This window comes from Anser anser, assembly GCF_964211835.1.
Source record: "Anser anser genome assembly, chromosome: 11".
NCBI classification, from domain to species: domain Eukaryota; kingdom Metazoa; phylum Chordata; class Aves; order Anseriformes; family Anatidae; genus Anser; species Anser anser.
Window position 1 is genome coordinate 20,727,673 of NC_139732.1, and position 18,092 is coordinate 20,745,764.

The 18,092-nt window shown below is 45.8% G+C and overlaps 1 protein-coding gene across 2 annotated transcripts in view; it reads left to right on the top strand.

Annotated features, from left to right (window-relative positions):
• Positions 1–18,092, top strand: part of ATP2C2 (ATPase secretory pathway Ca2+ transporting 2) — a 24,578-nt gene continuing 6,486 nt past the window's right edge. The window contains exons 1-17 of one of the 2 annotated variants that reach the window (XM_083851532.1): positions 1–241; positions 5,729–5,839; positions 6,479–6,595; positions 8,079–8,168; positions 8,251–8,286; positions 8,380–8,441; positions 9,467–9,575; positions 9,653–9,802; positions 9,923–9,991; positions 10,442–10,517; positions 10,754–10,820; positions 11,760–11,884; positions 13,639–13,736; positions 14,489–14,590; positions 15,405–15,494; positions 16,957–17,058; positions 17,645–17,801. In XM_083851532.1, the coding sequence (XP_083707658.1) occupies positions 143–241; positions 5,729–5,839; positions 6,479–6,595; positions 8,079–8,168; positions 8,251–8,286; positions 8,380–8,441; positions 9,467–9,575; positions 9,653–9,802; positions 9,923–9,991; positions 10,442–10,517; positions 10,754–10,820; positions 11,760–11,884; positions 13,639–13,736; positions 14,489–14,590; positions 15,405–15,494; positions 16,957–17,058; positions 17,645–17,801 (1,660 nt within the window). In that variant the 5' untranslated portion in view covers positions 1–142. Of the gene's footprint in view, positions 242–5,097; positions 5,188–5,728; positions 5,840–6,478; positions 6,596–8,078; positions 8,169–8,250; positions 8,287–8,379; positions 8,442–9,466; positions 9,576–9,652; positions 9,803–9,922; positions 9,992–10,441; positions 10,518–10,753; positions 10,821–11,759; positions 11,885–13,638; positions 13,737–14,488; positions 14,591–15,404; positions 15,495–16,956; positions 17,059–17,644; positions 17,802–18,092 lie in introns of those variants that run through there. The other variant, XM_083851533.1, reaches the window with a different exon arrangement.

Consider the following 18,092-nt stretch of genomic DNA (forward strand, 5'->3'; position numbering starts at 1 on the left):
GAAGGCGTGACTTGGCGGCAGGTAACCCGGCCTCTCCCCGCCCGTAACCATAACCCCGCGCCTGCTGGGGAATTCGAGCCCTGCCGCAGCGGGTGGCAGCGGCACCGTGGCCCCCGGGGCGCTTCCCACCGACCCGGCAAAGATGGTCGAGGGAGGCTTCGCCAAACTCTTCCAGAAAAGGTCCCCCGTCCGCTTCACGCAGAAATACCAGCCCTTGGGAAGCGCCGAGCCGGAAGAGGAGGTGAGGATTTCTTATGTCCCTTGCCTGGACCTGCCAAAAATAATTTGTAGGATTGGGGTTGAATCTGTCACCTTTGCCTGCCGGTCTGCTTTGTCCGGCCGCTAACCTGGTGTTGCTGTGGCCGTGCCCTGAGAGCCGAATCGTTCCCTGTAAGCAGGACGAGGTTGCTGATGTTTACCAGGCAGCGGGACAAGATGAGGATACGCGTGCTGCGTGCTACGGGCAGGGCGCGCAGCTCAGGCCGCAGCAGATGGGCTGGGACAGCCGGGCTGACCCCTCGGGCTGTCTGTGTGCTCTGCCTGCATTCATCACTGCTAATGAGTGGCCGAGATGAGCTGGGCAGCTCTACTCATAACTCTGACATAATACTTTCTTTTCCTGAAAAATGCTGATCTATGAACATCGATTTTTCCCTTCACTACCGCTCCTTGGTACCCTCACAGATGGGTCAGAGAGTGGCCGGTGGTGGCCTGGGAGTCACGTTTGTTACTCTTGTTGCTTTCTCTCCACTGAAACTCACAGGCTGGGATTATTTTATCATCACGTGTTTGCTCGGCACAGGGATTACCATTGCTCAAGACCCATTTTTCTCCCACACAACAGACAGATCGGGCGCCCTCCCACATGAACCTGATCTAATTCTTTTAGCACCTTGGCCTTTAGTCCTGTCCCCACAACACCATCCATACATTTCAAGATGCTTGTGTTCCTTTCTGACTGAGGCCTTTGTCAGATGTCATTTCAGCTAATCCTCTGATCATTTCTGAGCCCTGTCTTTCCAGCAGGGGGTTGGTCAGGGCAACAGAGAGAAGAAAAGAAGACGTTGAGCTCTTACCCCACGCACCATGCAGTGTGTTGTGTGTTGCTGCTCTGTGCCACTTAAACACAGCTCGAAACCCCAAGGAGAGGAAGGTGCCGCTGAGATTACAAATTTCTGTAATCTCGCTTTGATAGGAAGCTGAGGTTTCCAATCCTATGTAGTCAGGATGCCGCCGGCAATTAGGCTGGCTTGTTCTTTGGCAGTAACTTTTCTGTCGTGCCAAAATAAATAATGATACATATTTACTGACAAACGTACGCCCTGCCTGAATTTGAGCCGTAGTCCGTGCAGCGTCATACTTGTGTAACGTGACGGGGAAACGGTTGGCGTTTTGGCTGCAGGCGTAGGAAGTAGGCAGCAACGTGCAAGTGCAGTGGGGAAGCGACTTCCAGGCAAGTCCTGGAAGAACCCATTACGGGTGAGCGCGGTGATGGAGCGACTTCAGAGCAGGTCTGCAGAGACTCGAGGGTGTCAGGAATAATCTGATTCCAAAGACACATAGATGTTGCTATCGTTTAGATACCCACCAGAAAACCTTTTTACAATGCTGTCAGAGTGAGGCTTAAATAAATCCAAACAATGTCCAAGCCAGTATGTTGGGTGACTGCTGGGAAGCCGCTGCACTGGGGCAGAGCAATGAATAGCAGTTATTGCACTCCTGAAAGGAGTTCCCAGTTTATTCTATATAAAGTCACCAAAGAATTCTCTGCATTTTGCCACTATTATTATTAATCTCAGTAACTGCCATGCCTTAAACAACTTGATAAATCAAGAGAATATTCCCAGACTGTGATTTAGTCTGGTAAATGACTCGTGTCTCCTCTAAGGATGATATTTTGCATCTTTATTTGAAAATAGCCACAGAACACTTTCAGTTTTATAGTTCTTAAGTGGCCAGGTCAAAAAGATTGTCCTGGGCCTTAAAGATGTGAGTCCAGGTGATCCGATGAGTCTCAAGCAGGATAAATACACTGGCTGCAGTGAGCGAAGGAGAAGCCCCAGTGCTGGCGGCTGCAAGGTGATGGGCAGCCCTTGGGCTCTGCCGATGGCATTATCTGGAGGTGGCAGAACAGTTAACTTCCACATCAAAGCACAAATGCAGCTGGCGTAGAGACTCTGATGCATAAAGTTTCAGTTCTCTGTCTACAGTGGCACATTCAGAATCACAGGGAGTTTGCAGCGCTGGCTTTCGGTTGAAGAGAACCCTGTTTTTCCTGCAGAAACCTGAAGAACATCCAAGCCCAGATCTGGTCACTGGTTCCTTCATCCCCAAAGAACCGAAGTCAGGGCAAGGTGGGAACACCCTTACGGTCTCGGAACGCACCAGGAGAGGAGAGGAGCTCCCTGCCAGGATCTCCTGCCAGCTCACCGGGCATCTGCTGTGGTTTAGGGGCTCTCCTCTTAGGTTCAGAAAGAGCTGGCTCCTGCCCCAGGCACATCGCATCACCAAAAACCTTTTTGTCTTTTCTCCCATAGCACTTAATCCACTAGAGTCTCAGTAGCCATGGCAGGGAGCACCGGTATCACAGGCTCTGTTCCTATATCTTTCCAGAATTGCAGAGCATCCTCACCAGAATATTTTCCCTACCATGCAGGTACCTAATTTTATATATGCCCTCAAAATAAAACTAAATAGTGCAGCTCGCCTTCCAGGTAAAGAAAGAGAACCCATGGGACTGCTTCTGCAAAGCAGTGGTACGGCTTTTCCTTACGTACACGTTTTCAAACCCTCAGAGGTGTCAAGCCCAATTTCTGCATTCTGCAAAGCATCCAGCAAGCGAGGAGTTAACTCACTCCCTCCAGCTCCCCCGGGGTTTTGGGGCTGCAGCAGCTCCCTCCCAGGAGACCTTATGCACCAAAGCTGCCTTAAATCTGGCTTTTTGGTCCTTTTGGGACCGGGTGGCTCCGATAAGGAAGCCCAGCGAGGCAGCCCCTTGCTCGGGGGGCTGGGGTTTGCTGCAGGGGGGGTTCCTGTGCCCCTGAAACGCAGCTCCCCAGGCCACCAGCTGCCACATGTGCCCAAAAAGCAGCCCGAAGGGCTTCTGAGGGATTAGTCTGGTTTATTTTTTTTCATTAGGTATGAAGAATAGACAAGAAGAGGGTTTCTGTTTAAGATTTTAAAGGGTTCCTTGTCAGACTCAATAACCCAGCCCACTTTTGACCAGATTACGATACACTAGCTGGTCCAAAGTAACCTAAGACGGGGAGTGAGAAATACCCAAAAGCTCAGGAAAAGCAGAGCTGGGGGAGTGGAAATCCCAAGAACTGCTCTTCTGGGCCGCTTGCCAGAGCACACAACGAGGGTTTCGTGCTCCCTGCGCTCTCCCTGTTGGCACGGCTGCTCAGTGTGACAATCCATGGATCATTTTGGGGCCGGGGATGCAGCGGTGTGGGCAGCAGCAGCACAGGGTGGGCTGCTGCATGGATGGGGCCTCTCCAGGTCCCCAGCATCTCCCAAGCCCACCGAGCAGGGGATATATTGTAATTCCTCCTTCTTGCTAACCTGCTCTAATGGCATCACGCTTTTGTGCTTGAATTATGTATAAGGGATAAAGGTTAAAAGTGTGCATTGATAACGTTGACAGCCCACATCTGGTTTAAAAGGTAGACAAGGAGCGATGCACAAGACAGTCCCGAGCTGGCCATCACTGGAGCTGCTCTGGGAGGAGAAGCCGTGCCAGGCAAATCACTGTCGGGCACAAGCTGATCAGTAGAAATCAGCTCACAGGAAAAGTGTTCCTTGCAGAGCAGCCCCGGCTGCAAGGAGCACGGCGCTGCTGGCCTGGCTATTGATTCGCGGCCGCGCACTGTGTGCTCTTGTCATTCATTTCCTCCACGCCTTTCCGAGGGTAAATAGCAGTGATAGCGCGGGGAGCTGGCAGCTCTGCCTTCTCCTAGCAGCTCTGTGGGACCGCAGGCATGTTACGCCTCTGCCCGTGTCTCTTCCCACCTCCGTCTCCTTTAATTAAAATACAGCCTCCTCGGAGGCAGCGGTACCTGTTCATGCCATTGGCAGCATGGAGGAGCCTGTAGAAGCTGCTTAAACAGCAGTAACAGGAGTGCTGCAACGTAAGGAAGAGAGATTTTCTGCATCTCCCTCAGGCTTTGGACTGCAGAACACTGGTTGTTCCTGGACACCTCCTGAGTATTCATAGAAGGGCTAACTCCCCAAATACTGGTTCAGGCGTCTCCGACATCCTCCAAGCCCTTGCTCAGGTGCTGCTGAGCACCTGAGCCTGAGCGTTTCCACCCCGAAACCCCCTGGGTGCTGAATTTCTCCCATGGGCTGAGCGTCCCCTGCCAGGGTCCTCAGCACCGCGCTCACCCTCGCAGCACCCAGCCTCCTCCACTCACAGCATCCAGGATTGCTGCATTCAAGGGAAGAGCAACAAGAGGAGCTCAGCAAATGCTCCAGTTTGTGTCTTTTTTATCACGGAAGGGAGAAGTTAGGGTGAGATTTAAGAGGGTTTCTCCTGCTTGGAGGTGGAAAATGGCTGCAGAGGTGGGAAAGGAGCCTCGTGTGAGCAAGCATCCCCTGCCCAGCCTCACCAGGGGGGTTTGCTTCCTCCCATTGGAGCAGAGAGTTTTTCTATCTCATGTTTTCCATTCATTTTTCCTTCTGACAAGTTTATATTTTTAACAAGGGAAAATGTTTTTTCCTTGCTCTGAGCATCAAGCGTGCAGTGGGCTGGAAGATACTGGCATGGAAAAATGCTGATCTTGGGCAGGATCCCTGCAAACAGCAGAATCCTGCATGCTTTCCTGCCCACGGTGCTGCTGTGTGTTTGTCTTTGGGGTAATCCACCTCCTAATCACATTGCTTTCCACTAGCTGATAACAACAAAAGTGCTCAGCCTCGCAACCAAGGCAGCCTCAAAATCTTTGTAAAGGCTCCGAAAAACACTCAGCTGAACCCAATTTTTACCTTCCCTCCTCTGCTGAGCAGCTGGGGGAGCTCTCAAGGGAGATGAGCTGGGGACAGTGGAGGGGAAGGGAGGTTGTAGGGGGGTGAAGCGTGCTGCCAGCATCCCTGTCTGCTTGCTGTGTGGAGATGAAGGCAGCAAGGGGGCAGAGCACAGCTGTGGTCTTTTCTGCTGGGAAATGTGCGTGGAAGACGACCAGAGGTGTTGGTGTGGAATGGGGCACGAGGGCTGTCTGGGATGCTGCAGGGCTGGGGGGTTACACTGAGCTCCTTCAGTTGTCGCTGACTATTTGGATGTATGCAGGGGTGATCAAAAGTGCCAGTATTTGGGCTAATTATCGAACGGTATTGAACACAACAACATCATCAGGCACTTTGCGGGTAGAGCACAGCAAATCTCCTGCTCTGCCATCACCCAAATGAAGGGGCTCCTGCTTGGAGGGTGGTGCCACCGCCTCCTGCTTGCACAGGACCGGCTTCTCCCAGCCTCCAGCTGTCCTTGGAGGGGTCACGGGTGGGTGCCCGAGCTCCTCGCTGCTGGGCATAAGGAGGTGCTCCTCCTGGCTTTGAGGATTAATTAGTGAGTATTATAGAGCGCTGCGATGTGGGAAGTGTTTTAGCTAACTGGGGAGCCATAGGGCTGGTGAGATAAGGGAATGGGATTAGGGGGAAGAGGTGAAGAGATGTTGAACGGCTTCTCTTAATGGGGTTCTTGCCTAACGAGCGCTTTATCTCCTTTCTGCAGAGCCAGGAGGAATGTGAGCTGAAAGTCATTGAGCAGGAGAAGGAGGTGACGGTTCTGCCCCCAAAAGATGCATGTAAATGCCATAAAGAAGACTTGGCAAAAGCCTTAAATGTAAGTGTTTGAGCTGTGCTTGTGAAAATAGCATCGCAGTCTGCAGGCTGCACACCTGTTGACCCAGATTATCCTCAGCACCTTAGGAAACCTTGTGCAAATGCACGCAGCCCTTTTTCCCCTGCTTTTTGTGGCAGGTTTCATTTCAGAGGCAAAACTCCTCACGTGGTTTTAGCATCCTGGGTGACTTCTCTGCAGCTCCCACGCAGCCTGGCCCCATGTCCTGCCCTGCCCAGCCACCGTCCCCCACCTGGAACAAATCACGGGCACCCCTGCTGCAGTGTGGTTTTCTAATTTGTCATCTCTTGTATAATTTCTCACCAATCGAAATATATATATATTTTTTAATTAATTTATGCTTGTTTTATGAGTTCCTGTGAGAACTGATGGTCAAGTCTTACAGTTCAACAAACCAAGTGCCTAAGCAGAAAAGCATCAGATAGCTTTATTTTGGGGGACACTGTGCTGGCTGTGGAGCCACACACTGCTCAAAGAGCAGCCCCAGGCCTTTGTGACACTGAATCATGAGCATCATGCCCAGTCTACTGACAATTTCTTAACATAAAAAGATTGGCCTTACTCCTTCTTCTATGACTATCCTACAATGTGTAAAGTTGTTTTGCTTTGATTTTCTGCTAGGTTGATTTACACACTGGACTCTCGGAGACTTCTGTGCTACAGCGCCGGTTGAAACATGGCTGGAATGAATTTTCAGTAGATAACGCAGAGCCCATATGGAAGAAATACCTAGACCAGGTAGGGGTTTTCAGCACAGACTCTCATTTCCCTGGCTGAGGTGTCCCGAGAGTGTCTGTATGTTGAAATATTCAGGCTTTCGACTTCCCTGGATTCAGCCTTGGGACAGGATGTGCCCCGGATACTGAAACTGTCTGTTCCCACAGGAAAGCCATTGTGAGATGCAGATGTGGGTTCATTTAAAGTGGAGATAACATCTTAAAATAAAAATAAACCTTTTTATCTCCATGCAGCCTGCAAATCAAAAGCTATAGCTCGGTGACCTGGTTTCTGGAGCACATTTATTCTCTTTAAGGCAAGTGATAAAATCATTAAAGGTTTGGGAAAACCATCCATAGCTGTGATTTTGGTTACGCTGGCAGTCACTGGTGCCCTTCAAGCCAGCTGCACCCAAGAAGCCTGGCAGAAGGTGGGATGTGCTGTCCTGTTTTTCCCCAACTGAATTATTTTTGAGTCTTGCTTTTGTTAACTACTCTTATCAGTATTTAATGTATCTTTCACCTCTCTTTCAGAGCTTTTAACCAAACAAGAAAGGTGGTTTAAATTTTTTTGTGTTTTCAGCCAGCAATTTGACTGATTTATTTATTTATTTATTTATTTATTTTTGCTTGCTTTGGTTTTATTTTAGCTAGATAATGAAGATTTTCCTTTCTTTGAAAGACTTTATTTTTATTGCATGGATTATCTTTTTTTTTTTTTTTAAATGCAAATAATACTCTTTTAGCAGTTTGGTGTAAGCATCACTAAATCTCTTCAAGGATTTTTTTAATTTTCAAAAACAGTGAAGTGTTAGGAGGGTTTTTTTACTCTTCCTTGACTACTTTAAAAAGTTATTTCTCCTATGAGGACACCAAACAAACTCTTCAATGTGATTCACTTCCACCAATTCCTACATTAGCTGAATAGTGCTGAGATTTTCTCAAGTATGAGTAAGGTCCTTAAAATCCATGTTTAAAAGTGTGGGGGGAAAAGTAAGGAACTCTCCAAAAGCACTTGATTTTCCTGAGCCTCTGCTGATTTTGGTGATGTTTTCCATGATTTTGGGACTGCAGCATCTGACTGGTACAGTGCTGGCGCCTGGGACCAGGGCAGAGCTTAGCAGATTAATGAGAAGGGGAAAAAAAAAAAAAAAGAGAGAGGATTTCTGGTTTCAAATTCTGAAAAGACAATAAAAGGTTTTGTCTGCACCTGTCTTGACTCTAAGGAGATTTTAGAGTCAGCCCTGCACTATAGGTCTGCATAGACAAGCCTTGCCTGTGCAGCTGGGGGGAAAGAGAGGAAACTTTTGTGTCTTGGTGAGAGCCTCTGCCTTGTCCTGCAGTCCCTGATGCTGGCTGTCCCATGTAGTCTGGCCATGGGCACTGCAGCTGCTCTGTCTGGGCAGCAAAGTCCCTACAGCAAAACAGCACCTCTAAATCCTTCCTGAGACCAGCTCAGACCATGTTTAACGTTATACCGCAATTTGTTTGGTCTCTTTTCCCAGTTTAAAAATCCCCTCATTCTCTTGCTGCTGGCTTCTGCCTTAGTAAGCGTCATCACTAAAGAATATGAGGATGCAGCGAGCATCACCATGGTAGGTGGCACATCTCCTGTCACCCAACCCTTTGCTTCCCAGAGCCGGCGTGCCCGTGCCTCTAACACCTCTCTGTCCACAGGCGGTGCTCATCGTGGTCACCGTGGCCTTCATCCAGGTACGTCGGCCAGGGTTCTGCTCCACAGCCGGGGCTGTGCCATGAGCAGGTCGCTCACGTAACTTGGCTTTCTTCTCCTTTCTTGTTCAAAAGGAGTATCGCTCGGAAAAGTCTCTGGAAGAACTGAACAAGCTGGTCCCCCCCGAGTGCAACTGGTGAGGCGCGGCTGGCTGCCTGGCTCGGTGGTTCTGCGTCCTTTGGGTTATGAGGGCAGAACCAACCTGTGGAGAAAATGATTTCAGGCCATCGTGTGCCTGATGAGAAAGCGGTGTCTGGGAGGTGAAGACAGGCTGAGGGAGCTGGGGTTGTCCATCCTGGAGAAGAGAAGGCTCTCGGGAGACCTTACAGCGGCCTGCCAGGGCCTAAAGGGGGCTGCAGGCAAGCTGGGGATGGATTCTGTCAGGGAGTATAGTGATAGGACAAGGGGTAAGAGTTTTAAACTAAAAAAAAAACTCCCTTGCTGTCCGTACACACAGGCACAGAGGCCTACAGCCGGCCACGTGTGAACGTGGCCATGCCACTGCCTGTGGGGCAGCTGTGGGGCATGGCAGGCGCCCACGCCCGGCTGCTTTGATGCTCGGTATCAGCACTTTAGATTGTGCTTTCCTGCTTGTGTCTTTGCAAATTGGTCCTGTCACAGCCAACGCAAATAAGCCGTGAGGCTCAGAGAAACATTCCGTCTCAAAAGCTCTGTAGGGCTTTATTCTGGTTCAAAGTTCACCTGGGTTTGGATCTTACGAACACCGCTGTTAAATTATTTATTTATTTTTACAATATAACAGCACCGTAAGAATCTATCCGCTTGAAACGCGATACTTTAAATACAATAAAAAATGCCAGTCATTAAAAAGTTTCTCAAGCTTTTTCAATCAAGGTATCAGCATGTCACTACTTAAAGCGTGAGCAATGGGAAAGCACACCTTCTTGTCACTCCTACCTACTAAGTGTCGTTCAAGTCACTTACTGCTGAAATGTAAATCTTCTGTAAGTTGCCCATCTGTTTAAGAATTAAAACTGAGCCCAATGGGGAACACGCTCATGGTTATGCAGATTGTATGTTATGCACACTGGAAGCTCTTTGGAGCGGGGCTTTTGCTCCCCTGCCAGTCATATTCCCAAGTCTGCACAAAGAATAAAGCCTGTTTTTTTTTTTTATTCTTTTTCCATTTGCCTAATGTAGCCTAAGGGAAGGAAAACTGCAGCATCTTCTAGCACGAGAGCTTGTGCCTGGAGATATCATATATCTTTCTGTTGGCGATAGGGTCCCTGCAGACCTCAGGCTAATAGAGGTAAATATAGCTGTATGGACAAGAGCCTGCTTTGGAAAATTGTTTTAACAGTGCCAGAAATATGTGGGTTTAATTAGGTTACAGATCTGCTGGTGGATGAATCCAGTTTTACGGGAGAAGCTGAGCCTTGCAACAAGACTGATGGTGTGTTGCTGGAAGCCGGAGACATAACCACGCTGAGCAATGTTGTTTTCATGGGGACCCTGGTGCGATACGGGAAGGGAAAAGTGAGTCCTGTAACTTGCAACCTTTTACTTGATATTTGTCACAGAATCCTTCAAATAGGATTTTTTTCATTTGCCTCTCTCTCTCTCTCTTTTTTTTTTTTTTCCCCCACTTCTTTTCAGGGCATAGTTATCGGGACGGGTGAAAACTCACAGTTTGGAGAGGTGTTCAAAATGATGCAAGCTGAAGAGGTAAAGGAACCTCTGTGTAACTCTGGAAATGTTGGGTGTGCTGGATGAAAGTTGGTGAGGAGGAGCAGTCCTGAGAGTTAATGCACCCGGTCTGTCTCTGTTTCTGCTATGGAATGCCTGTGTGTGACCAAGGGGCACCTAAACTGCATGGCTTCTTGTCCTTGTTCTTTAGTTTTTTCCCTCAATTTCTTCTAGATATAAAAAATTTTACTTCTACACATGCCAAGCTTTCACAGGCTAGATCTCTGAACCAACCAACACAGATGAGGTTTTATAAAACTAATTGACTCTTGGTCTTGGGCTTTGGGTGCATAAGCACTAGGGTACATGGGGCAGCAGTAAGGACCCCAGTAATCATAACCAGGACTGTGTGGGGCAGTCACTCTGGCCTACCATCCTATTCTAATCTTACATAATAAGCAAATCAAAACAGCTGTTCTCTGTTTGCAGACTCCCAAAACACCTCTCCAGAAAAGCATGGACAGACTGGGGAAGCAACTCACTCTTTTCTCCTTTGGGATAATTGGTGAGTTGAACACAATGCCTGTATTTGCACGGTCAGCTGTGAGAGCCCTCTGTGCTCCAGGGCCACTTTTTTCAAAAGTACTTGTTGATATGGCTTACCTGGGTGGGGGTGTCCAAGCACAGATGCCTGGGATGGAGAGATCTGGGGGCCTCATTGCATATTCCATTCCCCAACAGCAGCTAAAGCAGATTATAGATGTATAAATGTATTTTAATCGGATGTTTTCCCCCCACCAGGTTTAATAATGCTCATTGGCTGGTTACAAGGGAAGCATCTTCTCAGCATGTTCACAATTGGAGTTAGGTGAGGACTGAAGAGCACTTTTCTCTTTGATTATAATGAAATATGTCCCAGGGAGTTTACTGCTGAAAACAATAGACAATCCACAAGAGAACTTGGATAACGCTCTTCATAAGTACACATTGATCTTACACTGGTGCAATTAACGTTTGCTTTACAATAGAGTTTAATAGAAAAAGAAGTATGAGGGTTTACTTAATTTTAGAAATTAATCAAATTCAAATCTTTTTTTCCTTATTTCCTCTGAACAAAGTATTTTGAAAATCATCACTGACATTTCCACCTCATCCTGCCATGAATGTCCTCTCCTATCTGTACTATGAATTTAGTGGGAGTGTAACAACAGCAAATATTAGCCTTTGCTGTTCTTACTAGGTTTACTTATAAAGACAGGAATTTGCATTTTATGTAGCATGAAATGCATGCACAACCTCCTAATCAAACATAATAAACCATGTGTTTTTAGTATGGCCCATAAAACCTGATGTTTGGCGTTGTCATGGCTCCGAAATCAGTCCTTTTAAAAAAAAAAAAAAAAAAAAGCTACATGTAGGAGATGTGGAGCTGCATGTGGCCAGTAGCTAATGTGTGAACTGCGATGCCAGGGAATATTCAACTTCCATAATCAGAATGTTAAATGAATGAAATCCAGCCCTTAAATTCCTACTTAGCCAGAAAATATTGCTCTTCAGCAATGAGAAAAAGAAAAGTGATTGCTCCATCACAATCACCCCCCAAAAAGGTTGAAGGGTTCTATAAATATCCTGCTTTTGTATTTACGGTGTGCCAGTAGTCCCAACAGTAAGCTCTGCATGCTTCCACTCAGATGCTTGCATATAAGCAGGAAAACTTGCCCCCACGGAGATGTCCCTTTGGCACATTTTGGTCAGTCCTTGCAGCTTGACCCGCGTTTTGAAGACGTTGTCTCTCTGCTGTCCCCAGCCTTGCGGTGGCTGCCATCCCAGAGGGCCTTCCTATCGTGGTCACCGTAACGCTGGTGCTGGGTGTCCTCCGGATGGCCAAGAAAAGAGTGATTGTGAAGAAGCTGCCCATAGTAGAAACCTTAGGTAAGGCTGCAAAGGAGCCACATGGTTTGTTCATCTGCTTCAAAATTTGTGCTTCTCTGCAGGCATGTCTGTTTTGGGTTTAAGGCTTGGTTTCTCATTCCTCTCTATTCTGTGGGACCACCCTGCAGGTCCCTCCAGTCTGCTTCTTTGCTGTCTGGCTAAAAAACCTTGCAGCCCCTCAAGTTAAGCCTGGCAACATAGACAAAACCATCTGCCCTTCTGTGCAGCCATCTCCCTGATGTCCAAAGAGTCATGGAAAATAGGCATAGAGAGGACGATGAGAAGGCATCCAGCAATTCTCGCAGCTCCAGGGCAAAATAAACCATAATGAAAGTATTATTTCACCTCCCTTTACCTTCAAATTGGCCCTCATCCCCAGGTCACCATATTCCAGGTTTTGCTACTCTGACCTTGGTCAGTATGGCACTTAGATGAAGGAGAAGATGTGCATTTAGTCCCACTCATTAAAATGTGCAACAAATGCCAAGCCCAGCCTGAGTAATCTCAAATGTCTGCTGCACAGCCGGATCTTCAGCTAAGATTTTTCTGACTTAGAAATGCTGCTATTGTTTGAACTACCCTTGTTTGTTCTGCAGTTAAGGGATCTTATCACCCTCACTTTATTGTACCTGCCCTGACCCAGGACATCTGAGACTGCCTTATCTCAGTAAGAATTTTGTTCTGGAAGGGCTGCGCCCAAATAGGCATAACTGCCAGATGTCCAGGTACTCTGCAAGACGGCCGAAGTGTGGAAAAAGTTGTACTCTCCTGCACGTTAATTGCACCACATCTGTTTCATTTCTCAAAAGGAGAAAGACAATCCTTCTGCTTTACCTGATTCTTTGATTGTAAATAATTAAAAATGAAATATTGGAGGTGATAGCTTTTCTCCGTGCTAATCCATCAAAACCGCAATTAATTTGGTCACAGCCCAATCTTATTTATTCTTTCTGGGCTCTTACCTGGTGGTCACCACGTTCACGGGTCTGTGCTAAGCCACGTGGTCACCTCCAAAGCAATGAAAGATATTCAGACATAGAAGGGAGCTGAAGTCTGATTCTCTTTTTTGCATTAAAGTCATGTTTTTCCCTTTTTAAGGAGTAGAAACTAGCCCGTGGTGACCGCTAACTCATTTTTTTGCTGTATTTTGGTGTAAATGGACTCTGGAACAAATGTGATTTATGGCCACAAAAACAGAGCATGAGTGGGGCAGCTTCCACTCTTCAGTGTGGATTTTAAAGTATTTTTTGGTAACAGGTTTGGTGGTTTTGCAGCCTTGCAACTCCTTGGGGAGGCAGGGAGTGCTGTTGTTCCTGACTTAGAGAGAGGGAAGTAAGGGTCAAACGGCCCGTTTGAGGAAGCATGTGGCAGAGCGCGAATTTGATAATTTTTTTCCGAATGTAAGAGCTGTTCTGTCCAGGTGTAATACTGCAGCTTGGGTACGTTGGTCACCTCCCTGGAGATGAGGGCCTTCTCCAACTGCTCACAGGCTTATTCTCAAGACAACATAAAGACATCTTCAGATGTCTCCTAGCACATCTCACAACCAAATTCTGTGCACGATACCCTGAAGTGCAATCAAATTCTTTTCCCTTCATCCTTTCCTCACAACTCATCCATCCGTTGGTATTTTCTCCCTTTCTTATTGGTGCAGTTTAAACAGCATCAGGGGAACGTGTTCTCCTCCTTCTGGGGCCTTGGATCTCATTATTTGCGTAATTTATGAGTTCTGATTAAAAACTTCCCTGCATCAGGTTGCTGCAATGTCATCTGCTCAGATAAGACAGGCACTCTGACAGCCAACGAGATGACGGTGACTCGGCTTGTGACCTCGGACGGGTTCCAGGCAGAGGTACGGACGAGGTGGTGATACAGCCTTTCCTATTCCAGCTCAGTGGGGCCAATTTGCTTTTAGTTCAGTGAGGCCCAAGTGAGGAATATTGAGTCAGTCCTAAAACATCTCTTTCTTGTACGTCACTGGTTGCGTGAAAGAGAAGGGACTTTCGCAGTGCTGGAGACAGGCAGAGGTGGGGCTGCGTGTACAAAAGCTGCTCAGATGCCATAAACAAAGTTCTTCATTGACTTCATCTGCTGTGCTCCGCAGTTATTGTAAACACTGAAACCCAACACTGACCCTTGTGGGTCCACCTACTGTAGGAATATTTATTACGAGTGACTTCATATTTTCATTTGGCTCGTTTACCTGCATGTAAAGTGGATGAAAAATGCAGGCCTGTGAAACATAAGGTAGTGGAGATTCAGGCTACCCTGCATCAGTGGGATGGAGCTTGAGCAACGCCAGTGAACCCACTGTGACCAAAGGACTGGATCTGGACTGGATCTCTTGACTGAGCTGAGAGACTGCTGCCGAACTTGTCTGCCATGAGTTCAGAAGACAAGCCAATTCTTTTTGTTCTTATGTATTCTTAATAATATACATTCATTATCAGCAGTGATTCATATAAGCATTGCCTTGAGCTAGAAAGAAAAATCCCAGAATACCTTCAAAATCAGAAATTTCCTCAACTGCACCATACTCTATACAAACACAGTATAGTCCTGCCTGACACTGAGAAATTTGCTCTTTCTGTCTCCGTTCCTCAGGTCAGTGGGGTGGGCTACAACGGAGAAGGAAATGTTTATCTTCTGCCATCAAAGGAAATTCTTAAAGAATTTTCCAATGTCTCAGTCGGGAAACTAGTGGAGGTAAGTATAAATTATGAAACAGCTTGTCCTATTTAGATTCAATTTTAATTTGCACAGATCACTTTGGGTAATGAGTGTGAAAACACCACTTTTGTATTTCTAAAATAAACTGCCTTGCGAGGGCAGTCACATAGAACGGTTCTGAGCAATTATGATATGAAACCTGAAGCTTATTGGTGAAAGGTAGCAATCATAGGACATATAGGGAGAGACCAGAGTCATCAAGTTAAGTGTCATTGCTGTTTTGGATCAAAATACAACTCTGGCAGGGGAAAGAGCAATTAACATTACCACGTCCAGGTTTTTTATGCAGACAGACCGTAGACTTTAGCCAGCTGTGTAATCAATATATATATGCACTGCGATGGTCTCTGGATTTCTTGTTAGCATTAAACAACATCTTGTGCATTCGAGTGTAGACTAAAGCAGAGTGTTTGGATAGTGAAATGATGTGAGCTGGAACCTCAAATGGAGGTTAGGCTTTACTGTACACATACTGCACTTTAGAAGTAACAGTAGGAGGAACTGAGTTTTCATGACTTATCAAGCTGGTTTGATATATATCATGTTTTGCTTCATGTTAATTTATGCAAAATGTAATATTTTATCAAAATGTTGGCATATCCTGGGGATTATGCAGGTTTAGAAAGCACAAGAACTAAACTCAAGAGGTGCTGCTATGGGGAATAGCACATGTTTTGGGATGTAGTTGCTTTCATTCTCTGATCTCTCTTTATTTCATTTAAAGAGATGAAAAAACTATGAATTTAGTTGTGGAAAAAATAAACCGTGTAAATAATGTTTCTTTCTCTAGGCTGCCTGTGTAGTCAATAACGCTATTATCAGGAAAAACAGTGTGATAGGACAGCCCACAGAAGGAGCTCTCATGGCCCTTGCAATGAAGGTAAGATTGTTGAGATTTAAAACATTTCAGAATTAAAATAAAAAATAAAAGCTGGAATTGTAAGTCTGACAGCAGTGATCAGACTTCTTTAAAGTCCACAGACTGGCTTTAGTCTTTCCTTGTCTCTTCTTCCTGGGGCTGGAGATGTACACCTCTTGTAACACAAGGTGTAACACTCTTGTCACGGACAACCACCTTCCCTGAGCTTCTGTGCTAATAGCAGTAATTGTTTTGCTTGGTTAATCTGTGCAATTATGCTGCATAATGGATTTCTTTTGAGCAGAAGCCAGAATGTCTATTTATATATTTTCTGTGAATGCCAATTAAGAGTTCAGGAGAAAGGCGAGAGTATGAAAAACGAGCAAGAACTGGCCATGCTAGAAAGCATAGCATAGGGTCATCCTGGATTTGGATCATCTGATAGCTGTTTACCTTTTTTCTGGTCATAATTGTGTAAAACGATCTTTTTATTTTTATTAGTGTTGTATTCATACTCACAGGTAGGGAGCCATAAAACACCTTTTATCCGTGCTATGCAGCCTGTGGTCCACAGACCTCAGGTGGGCTGTAAAGCAGAGAAGGTGGCTGATGAAATGATGTACAGAGATACAAGCTTAAAAATTAGGAGGCAAAACCAGGTAACTCTACCAGTGAAAACAGTTGTTTGGATTTTTTATTTTTTGAAAACAATGACATTTTATTTCCCTAAATGCTAAATGTAAGTCTTTCTTCTGCTCTGCCATTGAGTAGCCAATCAATAGCAGAACATGTGGGCAGTTGTCTCTTCTATTTTGTTTATTTATTTATTTACTTTTTTTTTTGGTGGAGCAGGGGCAGAGAAAGAACGGAAGCTACTTCTGATGGCTGCAACTGTGCACAGGGTGCAGTGCGTGCTGCTAGGGCAGGCACGTGTGTTGGTTCAGAATGTCACACGTCAGAGCTGAAGGGTCTTCTTGTGGTGAATTTATTTTGAGCTTAACTCATCAGGGAAGAATTTGAAACCACACCTGTAACAGACTATTCAGTTGTTTGCAATTTTCCTTTTTTCTTTCAAGTAGGGCAGTTGGGAAATAGCTGAAGTGGGGGAGCCCGAGCTTGGGCTGGAAGAAATCCGTGGAGCCCAACCTAGAACTTTGCCATCGGTTCAGGAAAAGGATTTGAGCCGCCTTTGATCCAAAGCCCCACCGAGGGCCTGGACAGCAGTGCAGAGCTCTTGCAAAAGCCAGCAGTTCTTGCAAAAGCTTCAGGCTGAGGTTTAATTCATCCCATGTCAGGCACCGAAAGGAAAAGGTGTTTCTGAAACAGAGGTTCTACTCTCCACATGCTTTCTCTTGAGCTCTACCAAATATGACTGTTTGGAAGTACCTGGTCAACCATCGGTGCTTGACGTAGCACGGAAAATATAGACAAGCTTTGATATTGTTTAGCATTACAGTGCTCTTTTTATTTCACTCTGCTTTAGATGGAATTAGCTGACATAAAAGATATTTATGTAAGAAAGAAGGAAATTCCGTTTAGCTCTGAACAAAAGTGGATGGCCGTGAAATGCACGCTGAAAAATCAGGTAAAGCAAACAGTGCTGTTGGCTGGTTTTGTGTTCCTAATTGTGCACTCCGACAATGGGCATGAAATGGTATCTCTTTAGCAAATAGTGCTCTCAAAAGGTAACTATGTTGGAAGAAAAACTGCACAAACCTCAAAATTCCTGACTTGGGTGTAATTTTAGTTTCTAATGCTGTGCTTGAATGGGAAAAGATAACTCTTTTCATGCAATGGTTTGAGCAGGAAAACAAAAGCTGTTGGATAAAACTGACAGGGGAAGAAAGATTTGATGTTTGTTTGGAAGAAAATGTTGGCCTTTTTTTCCTTGCCTGCTAAAGGAGCTTGTCTCAGCTGATACTGTGCTCTGATTTAAAAACTCACCAACCTTTTCATTACCATTCTGCTTGTGTCTGTGATGGCTGAGCATGAAAAAAGGCTAGAGCAAAACCCTCACATCCTATAAATAACACATGCATGGAAATTTTACAAAACAGGTAAAAGAGCAAAGAAAAGATATCTTTTATGCAAGATGTAAAACTTCATGTATTATCAGTATTTTTAAAACATCCTCTTTTCTTTCTTCGATATATTATCTCCTTACTTTAAAGGATCAGGAAGATGTTTACTTTATGAAAGGAGCATTTGAAGAAGTTATTCGATATTGCACTATGTATAACAGCAGTGGCATCTCGTTAACGCTTACACCCCAGCAGAAAGCCACCTACCAGCAGGAAGAAAAACGAATGGGTTCCTCAGGTCTACGGGGTCAGTCTTTACTGTCTGTGTCCCTTAAGGTTCTTATGCCCTAATACTTTCTGGCTCGATTCTGGTTAGGATAGGCAGAGGCTTAATCCCTAGCATCACTTGCATGATCTCTTTATAATACATGTCAGTTTGCCAAGGATCCTGTCTTAGGTCTGCTGGATGCTTGCTTACCATTAATCTTTTTTTTAAATATCTTTTTTTGTTCCTCTGGATTTAAATTAGTGAAAGTGAAAGGAGCTGAAAATAAGCACTGGTACTGGTGAATGTTTTCCTTTCCAGAAGCGTTGTGAT